The sequence below is a fragment of the Cyrtonyx montezumae genome, unplaced genomic scaffold (assembly GCF_038088225.1).
Source record: "Cyrtonyx montezumae isolate F1298 unplaced genomic scaffold, pur_monq_1.0 scaffold_18, whole genome shotgun sequence".
Taxonomy (NCBI): Eukaryota; Metazoa; Chordata; class Aves; order Galliformes; family Odontophoridae; genus Cyrtonyx; species Cyrtonyx montezumae.
In genome coordinates, this window is record NW_027071914.1 from 11,826,912 (window position 1) to 11,840,778 (window position 13,867).

Genomic DNA, 13,867 nt, shown 5'->3' on the forward strand with positions numbered 1-13,867 from the left:
ACAAATACGAATCTCGTGGATTTGCTCTGATGTAATTATGCATTCTGCATTAAGCCAATGTTCCCACTGTCTGTGGCTGCTAGCATAATTAAACTTAATGTACTTTTAATGATGTCTTCTTAACTCATGCATTCATATATGATTAGAATCAAACACGACGAGCTGTCACGAGTCCAGGAGAGCTCTTTCGGCAGCTCCTGATGGGACTCACATTGAAGTATTAATAATGCAGATTTCGAAGTTAACAACATCAGTTTTGAAGTGGGGAAAGCTTGTCACACAGTCTGAGCTAATCTGAGGCAGCAAAACGTCTTCTCTTTCAAGTTCAGCCTCTCCCTGTCCTGTGCACGAGCTCCTGGGATTAGAGGAGCTTACGTTTTACTTTGTAAAGATGTCATTAAACAAGTGCCCAGCAGTGGCTGCTGCTGCTCTGCCCTGGCATGCTCTGTCTTTGCTCCTGTTCCCCCTTCCTGTTGTTTTTCTGCAGACTGAAAGCTCTGGCACTCTGCTTTTGTCTCTGCTCTTGGTGAGATCAGGCTCTGACCCTGTCCCTGTCCCGTAACTTCTTGGTGGTGAGAATTTGTTCCTTTGGGCTGAGCTCCACCTTGTGCAACGGGGCCTGGTGGAGCTTTGGGATTGATATTTGACTCCAGAACCCTACTCAAAGCAAATGTTATTATTATTATTGTTGTTTTTTGTTTTTTATTCCACTGGCCCATTGGCAGATAGGTCAACTTTTGAGTTCCTGAGAGCAAGTTCTGAAATTGTCTGAAATCCTTCCAACAGGAAAGCATTGATTTATTACGCTGTAATACTGATGCGAACAACACCGTGCACCTTTCATCTAAAAAGTCAGGACTTATAAAACACGACACACCATTAATTCGGATGCCAGCTCAAACGGAGGAGGAAATGCTGCCAAAGGGATCCAGACAGCATGTTAAAGCAGTCCTGCAGAGTAATGAACACACTCTGTGCTGTTACGTTATACAATATTGATCCTTAGCAATGGAGAGGTACCTTGACAGCTAATTTGTGCCATCCGAAGCTTCTCTTAATATCTGTGTATGCATACATGTGTGTACGCCCCAATTAGTGTGTGACAAAGAGCTATGCAAACACTGGCTCATTAAACTTCTCAGTATCCCCTATGGGGGTGAGGACTGCACTGCTCTGGGGTCAGCTCTCCCTTTGCACACAGCTGGGAGCTCCATGGGTATCAGCCCAGTGCAGAGGATGCCCTGAGCCGGGAGCACAGTGATGACTCCTTGGGAGAGGTAGCACCACCTTGGCTTGTTTTCTGCACAGGATGCACCATGCTGCATGCCGTGAGCTGCAAGGAGTCCCCTCCTGTGTCCTTCTGCCCTTATCTGTGTGACTTGGAAGATGTATTCCTGCAGAGAAATGGGGTCACCATTCCCTTGTGACTCCTGTAAATCCACCCTGCCTATGCTAGCAAGAGACTGTATTTTCTTTCTTTTAGCTCTTTCTATTCAACCAGAATGTAGTTGTTAAGGATGAGGCCCCTGGCATTAGGACTGCCATTTCTTTCACCCAGGTTTCACATTATTTGTATGTATGGAATGTGCTTATTACAGTCACTGCTACCTTGTGCCACCCTTTCCCATGACTGCAGCAGGGCCCTTGAAGTGCACCCCACCCCACTGAAGTCTCCTTGCTGCCCAGTGGTGTGATGGGCTGTGGGATCACTTCAGCCCTGAGCAGAGTTAGATACACATCTCTCTCCCCATCCAAAGGAGATCATGAGCTATCTGTAGGAATACCACCACCACAGACATACCACAGCCTACTGCATGTTGCAGTGCTGTAGGTGGGACTGACAGACAAAGGAAGGAGAGACGGGGATGGAGATAAAGGGGTGATGCTGAAGCAACATGACCAACAGTTTCCTTGGAGCCCAAGCAGTTTTGGCACTGACATCTTTTGAAATGGGATCTGCATATGGATTTTGCCCCCAAAGCCCTTTACTGCTGCAGACTGGGGGGCTGCCACTGAATGACATGGTGGCATCACTGTTTTTCTGTTAATTGATTAACTGGCTACCAGAGATGCAGGCATGAGGGCTTGCACCAGCAGCAGGCTGCCAAGCCACAGAACCAGCACCAATGGCTGGCCAGTTGTTCTCAGCCCATAGGTAACACAGAGGCAACAGGGGAATCTGTTCATAGAATGTCTGCAGCCACAAAAGCCATCAAAGAACAGTCCCCACAGGTCTCTGAAAGGTATTTGGGGTAAACCTGGTACATTTGCTGATAGAAAAAGCCTGAACCCATCTGCCCTACTATTTCCAAAGTGTTGCTTCAGAGCAATCTCCACACCGTGCTGGGGAAGAATATTCACACCCCACTGTGATGGGTCACCTGAGCTCTGACATGTGCCTTTGTGCTGGACCTATGTGTTAGAATCATGCAACAAGATGTTTAACGGTGTCCAATGGGTTACAGCAAATATTATTGTATGTACCCCTGCCCCATCCCTTCACCGAGTTTGAACAAGAGTTTTTTGCTGCATTTGTTGACAGGTATGTTGCATGCAAAACAAGCTGAGTCAAATCCTTTTGGATCATCCTAGCTTTGTACCCTGGTACTGAATTTCTGATCCCACAGCAAAAGGATGGACTGGGTGATGCATCTGTTCAGTATTCAGTGTTTTTTGGCTCATCAGCTGTTGAAGATGGTTTTATTCTTGCTGGAGACATTCTCACAAGGGATATAGGGATATTTGCTTTTGCTGAAAGGGAATTTTGTCCTGCTTTTGTCAAGAGATAAAGGAAAAATTCCTGTTCATGTTTGCAACCTCACCGGGAATGAAGAGCAAACCACTGAAGGGGCAAGGAGAGCATTTTGAGACAAGGTCCAAGTCCATGACACAGTACTGGATGTCCAAATAAGTGCAGAAGACCAAAATGGGCTGATGCAGCATAGTCTGCCCACGGGAAACCTCTCTTTCAGGCCCCTTGATTTGGAGTTTCTTGTGCTTTGAAGCCTGAAGGTTCACAGCCCATTTCCATTAATTCTGACCCTTGCTGATTCTCCTCCTATAAAACTTATCAGTGGGTGAAACCCCCTTGGGAATGTTGGAGACCTCAAGACTATAACCACAGCTCTGAGGGGCGAGATGAGATGCCTGGCTGAAGGCACTTGGGCGTCTCAGCTTCCCCAGCAGACACATGGGAATGGTGCCATGGGGAAGGGATGTCCTTCCACATTTGTGACACCAAGGGCGACCTCAGAGCGTGGCACTAATGACTGTAGTTAGCACTGGCAGCTGTTCAGGCTGCTTTAAATCCCACTCTCTTTCTCACTTCAACCGACTTTTGAAAGGGGAATTAAGCAGGTTAATTGCATGAAAATTGAGTGAGAAATATCTTGAATGTCTGGGCTTCTGAAACAGTATGACAGCTCCCAGGAAAACCAATCCTGGTGTGGATTTTTGGACCAGTGCTGGTTCTGAATTCTCTCTCAGCTGCCTAGAACTTCCCTCTGTAAAAGCAAGCTAAAATCCTGAAATTGCCCTCCTCAGAAAGTAACCTCATAAAACTCTGAACAAGAAGTAAAATATTTAACTTTGAACCCAGTGAATGTTTATCTTCCTGACTCTTGGGAAAATATTAGATAGATCCCCAATTTCAACCTGAAGCAGTTTATTTGGCTGCTGTTCACAAGTCAGACACAGCAATAATCAAGGAAATTTTGTTTGATTCAGGTTGGGTACTATTGCCTGAGGGGTAACATCATTTTCACTTCCATACATCCAGCACTGGCACAAAACAGCATGGACAGGGATGAGAAATGGATCATGGATCCGTGGTGCTAAAATTCCAGCTGATAGTTTCACTCTTGTGTAAATAATAATTGCCAATAAACGTGTAGCTTGAAAAAAAGAGAATGTGAAAATAAAAGCACTGTTCCGTTTGTTAAAGCAAAATCCTTTGCAGAAGTAACGAAAGAAAAATATATGAAGGAAAATAAAATAAAAAGAGAGTTAAAACAAACATAGCTGTTAAATAAAAGATCCAGGTACCAAAGAGCAAAATTTAATGAAAGCCAAAACTGTTAAATATGGATTCTTGTTGAGAAAAAATGTCAATGTCTTTAAGAGTTTTACCATTACTCTATTTTTAAGAAAAGTGTAATAAAAATACATATTACAAGTTAACATTTTTCCACGCTTTTGTCCTATTCCTCTTTTTTTTTTTTCCTCTTTTTTTTTTTTTTTTAACACCGAAACTGATCAAAAGCCTTTGAAGACCGCATCCCACATCTTCATGTCACAGGCGGCCAGTCCTGGCACAGGTGCACTGCTTCCCATGATGCCATCGATGTCTGCCTGCCCAGCTGGGCTCCCTGTGGCCCGGGGATCATGTCTTTGGAGGAGGACAGAGCACTGAGGGGCTTGGCAGCCTTCTCTGGGATGGGGCAAGAGGTGGGACAGGAGATGCCTCTGAGAGCTGTAGACATGGAAGCAGGCTAGCTTGAGGGATTGCTCTGACCCTGTTAGTGCTTACACAGAACTGAAGTTAAAATTAAGGAAAGTGGATTAACAATAGTGATAACCAACACAAAGTGACCTGTAGAGGTGTTTGGAGCAGCTGATGACAGAACTCATGTTTGGCGATGAGAGGTGAAGATCACAAGGGTTTCCAGCAGCGGAAGGAGGAAAACACACTTGCACAAGACATGCTGTGCCTGAGCTTCAGACCTTGACTCTTTGACTCGCTGGTGTCCAAAGTGTTGCAGGTAGGTGGAACAGATGCTTTGGGCCAGGCTGGTGTTCAAGACGGTAAACGTATTGCTCTGCAGAGTACACTCATGGAAACTGGTCTTCAGGCAGTTTCCAGCCCTGTGGACAGCTGTATGGACAGATCCTCATCGTAGATTTGTGCCACTCATTTGCCTGCATAACTTTGTCTTCACGTGCATCTCTTCCTTTTCTGCTCCTCACGTGCTACGTTGCAGGAAGAAAAAAAAAAAAAGAGAGAGAAAAAGGCAGTTCAGAATGCTCCAATAGCAGCTCAGTCCCCAGGCAGGTGTTTGCTGAGTCCTGTGAGAAGTTTTGAACTTTATGTGCCATCAGTGATGGAACAAGGCTGAGTGGATTCACTGCGGTCCCTGCCCCGCACATCTTCTCTAGCTCTAGATACTCCCCTGGTGATTCTTCGCTTCTGGGGAAGCGTCTCAGGCCCACCACGATGGGAAAGTGTTTGTCCATGCCAAAAATCCACAGAATGAATCTTTTGTGTGGTTCTGGAAAGCCATCCTTGTCCCTTTGATCTTCTGTAGCTGCCTGTTCCTCAGCATGGGTTTCTGCAATACAGAGTTTGGTGTCAGCAATCTGTTCTCCTGGTCTGGGGATACTTTCCCCTCCCTAAGGATACACGAGTGGGAATCTGCTACTTTTGGCTTTGTACCCAGAGAACAGGCCACAGCTTGACAGGAAGGCTAAGTCTGACCAGCTCTGATGCAGTCATATGTCATGGGTGCTTGAATGAAGCTCTTATAGGATCTCCACGTTTGCTTCAGCAGTTCCTTCCAGATAGCCATTCTGGCCAACTGTCTAAATATATGTCCCTTTTAATTAGAAAAATGGCCATAAAGGGATTTCAGAGCAAAAAGGTTGGGATAATCCCATTGCAGCCCCATGACTTCTAGTATGTTTACTGGTTAATAGGCAGCCATCTAGAACTGGATGTCTTGAGATGATCTATTCCTGGCTCAAGGTGGTTCCCTTATCTGACCACCAAAAAGGGAGCACACACAGAAGCTAAGCAATGAAGAAATGGTTCACAATTGCTTATTAGCCCCCAATAACCTAGGCAGGAGTGGCATGTAAGGGGAATACTGCATTTATCTTCTCTCTTCCACAAACAGCAGCTATCGTGATCTTAGACCAGCCGTCTGCTCTCATATGCCATGCATGACGCTCTCCTCTCCAGGCACACAATCCTTCTCTTGAACTGCCAGTCATCATCTATGGAAGAATTATCATTTTATCATCAGGTTACCTGGGGTTTCCAAACTCGCTCTTATCTTTGCCCCTGTAAGACAACCTCATGTTCTTTTTCAGTTTCTTCTTGCATTGAGTCCTTCCTGTTGCAGGGAGAGCCATTCGCAGCTCTGTGTGCCTTGTTGCAATAACTCCACACCCCAAATTCACAACAGAATCACGATAGACAAAAGGGGTTGACGTTGACCCTGCTGGGAGTTCAACTTGTCATTCATTGGAATTTCTTTTTGCTGTTAGTAGCTCAGATGTTATGGTTTGCATCCCAAACCAAACCAGATTAAAGGGCTGAGCAGGGAAAGGGGAAAGGACTGATGTTACCCTGACACCACAGGAATTAGTAAGAAAAAATGTATATATTGCACACACTAAGACTTATTAACAACCAAGTTAAAACAAAATGGCATAGTCCTCATTAGTGTTCCAGTGGTTCTTTGATCAGGGATGGTTCACGAGTCTCTTAAATCCCATTATGCTCTCCTTATTGCAGTACAGACCTGTTTCTGTTCTCCTGCCAGTGGATCTGTTTGCAAAAGAAAAAGGGAAATAGATTTGATTTCCTCGAGAAGATCCATCCAATTGTCCCTTCTGTCATCGTCATTTGTCTTGTTGGTGTTGGGTTTGTTTTTGGCTCTGGAGGGGGTGGAGTTGGGCTGTCCCTGCTCTCACCCAGGCAATGGTTCAAAAGGCCAATTATAATCCCGTAGCTCCCAGGGACATGCCAGTGCTGTGGCTCATGCACGGGATTGTCTGCATGGATTTGGGGAAATCGTGGCTGACCACACGTCCGTTTTCTCCACTGCCTCCTGCTGCAGCCGGTCTGGGAAGGGTTGATGTCCGTATGGCTTCATTGATTGATTGCTGTGGGATTAAACAAAAACCCTTTTTAGGAAAGACGGGGGGGTCTCCCCCTGTCCTTAGCAATGTTGGAGAAATTACAATACAAAAAAAAAAAAAAAAAAGCCTTCTGCACCTGCTCTGTTAATTCACACCTCTTCTACATTCAGAATTAAATGGTTCTGCAGTCATTTGGAGTATAAAGCCAACGTGCCATATGCAAGAACTATTCAAACTCTACAACATCAGAACAATCACACTGGATCTGATCAGGGGTATTATGCACTTTCTCTCATATATATGCTATTACTACTCCTGTACTGTTACGTGTGATGGGCTCTGACTCACTGCAAGCATATGTTTAACTTTCCACATGCGAGAAACTGAACGTGTGCCTTTGTTTTTGTCAACAGAGATAAGTGAGGTAGCTAGGAAATGCAAACCTAATTCAGAAAAGCAAATCTCATCTTCCTGTTCCAGATACTGTCCAAAGCATTTGTTTTACAAGACCTAAGGAAATTAGTGTCTTAGATCTTAAAACACGAGACACATTTCTTTCAGTTTCAGTTCAGCATTTAAGGCTAATTTCATTTTTTATACCTTTTCTTATCCCTATGCTATCACTGCTTGTAGAATTTCTCGAATCTCAATGTCAAAAAGAGTTATTGCACACTTTCAGTGAATGAAAAATGTTATTACTGCTGACAAAATGTTAAGCATGTTGTGAAACGATGACATAAACTCCAAAGGAATTATTGCTTATTTTCTTTTTGATTCTGGGTGAGTGCCAGTGCCCAGGGAAGTGAAGATCTCTCTGAATTTTATGAAACCTGCTGCATACTTCCTATGACATACTGACTTCCATGCTCATGGGAGAGGAAAAACTGGATGCATTACTGTCACAGCTCAGATCCTAGTGCACCCTTCTGCACAATGGTATCCGTGTAAGGGATCACCTCTGCTAGTCATCTGAGTCAAGAAGTACTTGTCCCAGAGATGCTGCATTAAATGTGCATTCCCAAAGCTCTAAAATCTAATGCCTCTTGACAGAACACAAATTTAGGCACACCGGGAATTAGGGCTGAAATAAATCTCCTGGGCCTTAGGAAGTACTGTGCTGCTAGACCATGACAGAGTAGAGCAAAAGACATTTTAGGAGACATCAGAGCACAGTTTATTCCTCAGAACATCCATAATTCTGACTTTGGAGAGCCCCCTTCACCCAGCCAGGGTACCTACTTGGGAGAATGCTGTCCAGCCAGGGTTCAAGGGTAGAAATCTGGCAAATGCTCTGAGCATCTGTCACTGCTGCCTACCTGCAAATAGTGCCAGCAGGATGCCAGCAGAGGGAACAACAGGATCTGATTCATTGCTACACTACCCAAGTTCTATCTTGCTGTTAACTGCTTGGTTTGGGATTTTTTGGGGGGATTTTTTTTTTAACTGCAGTAAAGGCTGTATCACACCAACTCCAACACACCTCATCCATGCTGCACACACATTGCCATAGCCTGCTTTAAGGAACGGCAGTGCATTCCTGTTCCCATTTGCACTATGATTTCACTCTATTTCTGGACTTTGAATGGGTATTATGCCACGTTTGATCTTGCATCAGCTCATGCACTAGGGTTAGGGCTCATCTGAGCCTCTCTTAGCTTTCTCTGGTGCTCCTATTCTTTCTAGCAATTCAAGTGATAAGGTCACTTCATTATCCCTATGTCTTTTTTTCCACCCATGTTCTGGGCTGCATCCGTCCCTGAAGGCAGCTTTGGAGCCAGGGTGGTGTCAGAGAGAAGGTGTGAAAGGCCTGGGAATGGGTTGCCACCTTCATCCGCTTTGATTCACTTCTGGACTTGTAACAAAACTCGATTAAGGCAACCAGCATGGCTAGTCCGAGCCCACCGATGAGGATATAGAAAACCCCCGCCACATTGCTGAGACTCAGAGCGCTCGTCTTGTCCTGGAAGAGAAGAGAAGGGAGGGTGGGGAGGGCGTGTGGGAAGGAGAACAACAGAATTAATATGAGATTGTTCTGGTAGAGGTGCTGTACAATATAGCAATGTTGGCATTACATCATCTCCCTCTTCAAGTGAACATGTGACATTTCTAAGAACATTTTCAATTTTTAATTCGGTGTCTAGTAAATCTAATGTTTCCCTCTCACAAACAAATAAACATTTTTTCAGCAATGTGACTTTTCGTAAAGGTTTGGAATCGCCGTTTTTCAATTATCTAACTGGAATGCTTTGACACCCACAATGTCTAGTTTAAATTATTGATTAAAGGAGAAGAAAAGTTCTCTGCCTCTGTGACATTTGCTTGTCCCTGATGTCTTGCCTGAAATAACCCATTCTCTTGGAAATGCTCATTCCTTCATTCCTAGATTGTTTCCCCCGCAAATTCTGTTGCTGAGCAGCGCATCAAAATGGCTGGGTTTTCTTTCTTTTTTTTTTGTAATTCCTTTCCTCTCCAGTATTGAGGTTGAGGTGACACCTGAGCTGTCCTCATAAACGCATTTCATTTCTGTGTAATAAGACAGTTATTTCATATGCAATCAAGAGCTGCTGATGTGTGTCTAAGCTAATTATTTGGTTTGCAATAAGTAGGGCTGTTAATGGCCTGCTACTCACAGCCAGCATTTGTGTTCTGATTTTACAATGCCTAATGAATGGTCATGGCTCTCTGAGGAAGAGGTGAGTCTTGGAATGACTCATTTCATCAGCAGGGAAACTGAGCCCCAAATCCAACCCAGATGTGACTCAGTTCCACTCTCCGATTGTAGTCTATGCTGACCAGGTAGACTTTGGGGCATTAGGATCGCTCTGGGCAGTGGTAGGATCCAGAGACTTGTCTCAGCTCCATGTACCAGGCTCTCTTCTCTAGGTTAGGCTTTCTCTTTATAGTCCACCAGGCCACCGAGATGCCCTGCTCCATGCTCCTTGTTGCTCTCTGCAATATTGACTCGATATGCATTTCCAGTATTTCCAGCGTTTCCCCAGGGCAGGCCCAACTATTAGAGTGACCAGGGTTTGATCAGTGTTGTTGGTTCCACTCACTGGATAAGCGATGAAAACTGGATAAAGCTCATTGGAGATGCAGATAAGAAATAACTTGTATGACCTGTAGGCATGTCTTCAGTTGGAAACGAAGCCTTGGTGCAGTTCTTGGTGTTCCCCACTGCTCTGTGGAGATACAGATGGCTGGGTCACGCATTGCTCCTTACCCTTCTAGGACAGCACATTCATTCTCTTTCCTTGTCAGGTTTTAAAATAAACAGCCCAAACTTTTTGGGAAGTACAATTTCTTAGGAAGCAGAAAGCTATACTGGATCAACATCAAAAAGGTCCAAAACCAAACACCAAAGTTTTCATGGTCAGCTTTGAGTCAAGAACAGTCATCAGGCACCAACACTGTCTTTCAGGAAAGTACATTTTGTAAAAGGATTCTGTCTTTCGGAGAATTAGGATTTGTTGACAAAAATACTAGACCACAAAAAAATGGAAACATCCCAGTTTTCAAAAAGCTGCCATAACAGAATAGAACATCTCATGTTGTTTTTTTGTTACTGCCTTCCCTTCATCTCATACCATTCCCCGTGTGGAGCTGCAAAGCCTTCTGTCCACATGGTGCACGTGTCATCGGTTCTAGTGCCATGAGGAGAAACTTGCCATTGCGAGCCCACTGCTGAAAGATGTGGAGCTGAGGTTAGTTGTCACCTCTGCAGAGCTTTGGTCACTGTAAAATTCTCCACAAGCGATCTCCTTCTGCATGCCTCACCAATTGACGTTGCTGTCAAGAGATTAATCCTGCTGCAGGCGTGATGGCCTCCACTGGTGGACATTTTTGGTTCCTCTCTTATATGATGATCACACACTGGTCAGTTTATAATCTTGTCGATGCTTCCTCTGTGCTCTCTCTAATGAGAGATTTCTGCAAATATCCTCTTAGTTTCTGCAGTTTTCCGTACCTGAAGGATAATATTTCTGGTCTTTTATAATCTTCCTTCAAAAAAATTTTTTTTTCTCACAGGCTTGACTGTACTTTTATTCAGCCATCTCTTTGCTGATTACTAGGAAAAAACTTAAGCACCAGCTGAAAAAATTTGGGGAGTCTTTTTAAGCAAAGATTTGGAAAAGTAGAGCAATTACTCTGAAAAAACAGGGTTACAACACATCATGTACTCTGCCTCTTCAAAGCCAGTCTGAAGGGGCTGCACCAGCTTGAGGGAGAGACAAAACCCCTGGAGGTGGGCCGCCCTCCTTGACATCCTAATCTTTAATCCTGGTTCCTTAATGAAAAGTGGCTGATTAGCATGTGCTTAGGTGGAAAGACGGGGACAGGGAAGAAGGAAGAGCTGCCTATTTGTCTGTCTTAATAACAATTTTCAACCTGTGCTTCCAGCTTGATTTGATAGAGGGGTGGAGGTGATATGAAGGATCCTCAAGCTTTGTGAAAAAGCTTTAGAGAAGAGAAAATGCATTAGTGCTCTTGCAAATAACCAGCACAACCACCCATCAGGGTGACCTAATGAACACATGGGTCACAGGTCATGGGTCACATGGGTCACTTGCAGCCATAAATCATTGGAAAGCCAGGATTCATGGGAATACGTGACTTTGAAGTTTTGCTGGCCACAGCATTTTCACAATCCCACCCCTAGTTTGAGAGTCATGGTCCAATTGGAAACAGCCTCAGTCAGATGCAAGGGTAGGAAGGTCTGGCAGCCAGAATAGGAGGGTTTCTCAAGTCTACCTCCTTCCTGATGCCACACCAAACTGACTGCTTAGTGAGAGGAGATGACCCAAAGCAGTTAATTTCACCAGTATTTCACACAACCAGTTTTAGGCCTGCTGTCATTTACTAGCATTCGATTTGCAGCAGCATTATTATAACCATTACCACCATCATTACTTGGACTATTTGGTTGAACTGAGCTCTCTCCTCCATCAGCAGAGAAGCCAAGGAAAGCCCAGTGAGGCACAGGAGTGGGCAGACCTGCTGGGATGGGGAGAGCAGCTGTGTTTTCCCTCTACCATAATAAGATTTCTTCCAGTGCAGGTCTGGGAAGGGAAATTTCTCCTGTGGTGTTTCTTGACTTTTTGCTCATCCTCTCTTTGTTCTCTTTGCTCTCCTCTCCTAGCAGGACATACACAGAGAGGTTCTCTGGGTGGGAGCAGCCTATTGTCGCTTCTGTCAGCTGCAGGACCTACCTATGAAAGGTAAGGAGTTGGTGCACACCGCACTGAGGCTGTCTGCTGCTTTGCTCCCTCTCCTGCTCTATCAGAACTCCTAATTACAAGGTCCTAAATGATGCCAACTGCCTGAGAGGACCCCCCTCCTCTCTGCTTGGGCTCTGACACCAGCTGCTCTCCTGCAGAGCTGCCCATCACCACCAGCTTGTCAGTGGGAGTGTAAAATGTCACCGCTTGTCTCCCGCATGGCAGAACGCTGACGTGGGGGTAAGATTGGCAAGTGAAAAGAGAAAGAAAAACCCAGCTTTCCGAAAGAGCGGCCTTGTTGCCACAGCAACCAGGCACCTTCCCGTCTGTTCCTCTCCAACGTGGCACCATGTCTTGTGTGCAATTATTTATCCTCCTTGGCTAAAAGTCACGAAGGCCAGATTTCCTCTCTTTCACACTGGGGCTGCTCCTTTCTTGTGCCCTGAACCCTCAGAACGTGCTGGCAGCATATTGAGAGCGTTTGCATCAAGTGCTGGGCCACCCTTATGGGGCAAGAGCTGAAGCTCAGAGATGAAGAACACAGCACCAACCATTGACCATTGGTATCTCGGTTCTGTAGGGCAGGGCGTGAGTAAATGCATGGCCAGCCATGGGGTGAGGCTGCCCAACAACGAGAAGACACATTTGCTGGAAGAATCAACTAATCAAGGCAGTAGCAGGGAGTGATCCCTATTGATTTTTAAACAAAAGTCCAATTCTTGCAACTGAATCAGAGGAGTGAGAGATCTCTGTGGCTTCAGTGAAGGTCTGTTTGATGTGAGAAGCTGTCTGGCTGCCCCTGCAGGAGTCCTTGCAATCCTGATCTGAACCAAAGCTTCCATTCTCCCATTGCCTTGCAAACAACGCGAGGAAGAAAAGAATCTCACATATCTGATATTTAGTGTATACCTTGTCATTACTCTCTAACAAATCATGACAACTCTCTCAAGTCCACAGCACATTTTATAGCCTGCAAAAAAAATCTGTCCATCATGCGTTTGCATTCAAAATGGGATCCTTTAAAGGAACTGCTTAGATACAGGGTGTCTGCTGCAAGAACACTGCTGCCCAGTGCAGGGCACTGACGGGGATTTCCCATGCTCTGGCATGGCACCTGGGGCTGTGGTGGTCCTGGATGACCACTGAGTATGACTGTCCCATGCCTCCTACTGTGGGGCATCAAATCCAAATATTCCCCACTGCGGGAATGCTTGTCTCTGAAGTTCTAATATTTCTGTACAGGGATTTCTCTGCATAAGCACTAGGCAGGCAGCAGGTAGATAAACTGTCAGGTTTAAAATAATGGGGTGCGCAGCAGACAGTTACAGGAATGGAACAAAATTTGGGGCCAACAAACATAAACCTGGGAAACATCAGAGGTTTGACTTGGCTCTGTCTAAACACCTCTGTACAAACCTTACATCCAGCTAGCCCTCACCCTCTTCATCAGCCTTCATCTATCCTTCTGAGGAGCAAAATTAGATAAAGCCATGTAGATGACAGTTACGTATGTCTACCTAGCTGCATGCCTGAGAACAAGTAAGCAGTGCCATCGCTTGCTTGTCCCGTAGGAGGAAGAGGGCTCTGTTGATTTTGATGTCGGTTTCTCTTACTGTTTTTTCTCCACTGCTGCAGTCTTGGTGTGGATGCTGAGCAAGGAGCAGACGTGGCCTTATTGTCTGTCAGCTGAGAATCATCACTGTGATCTTCTGCTTACAGTAGAGGCTTACATGGCTTTAAGGCTTGTGCCTATTGGTTTCACACATGGAGTTTCAAGCAGCTCTCAT

The 13,867-nt window shown here is 45.1% G+C and overlaps 1 protein-coding gene across 2 annotated transcripts in view; it reads right to left on the bottom strand.

The window, feature by feature from the left end:
• Positions 1–5,307: 5,307 nt before the first annotated feature.
• Positions 5,308–13,867, bottom strand: part of GRIA1 (glutamate ionotropic receptor AMPA type subunit 1) — a 107,218-nt gene continuing 98,658 nt past the window's right edge. For both annotated transcript variants that reach the window (XM_065734675.1, XM_065734676.1), the window contains exons 15-16: positions 8,687–8,821; positions 5,308–6,906 (exon numbers count right to left, since the gene is read on the bottom strand). In XM_065734675.1, the coding sequence (XP_065590747.1) occupies positions 6,718–6,906; positions 8,687–8,821 (324 nt within the window). In that variant the 3' untranslated portion in view covers positions 5,308–6,717. The remainder of the gene's footprint in view (positions 6,907–8,686; positions 8,822–13,867) is intronic.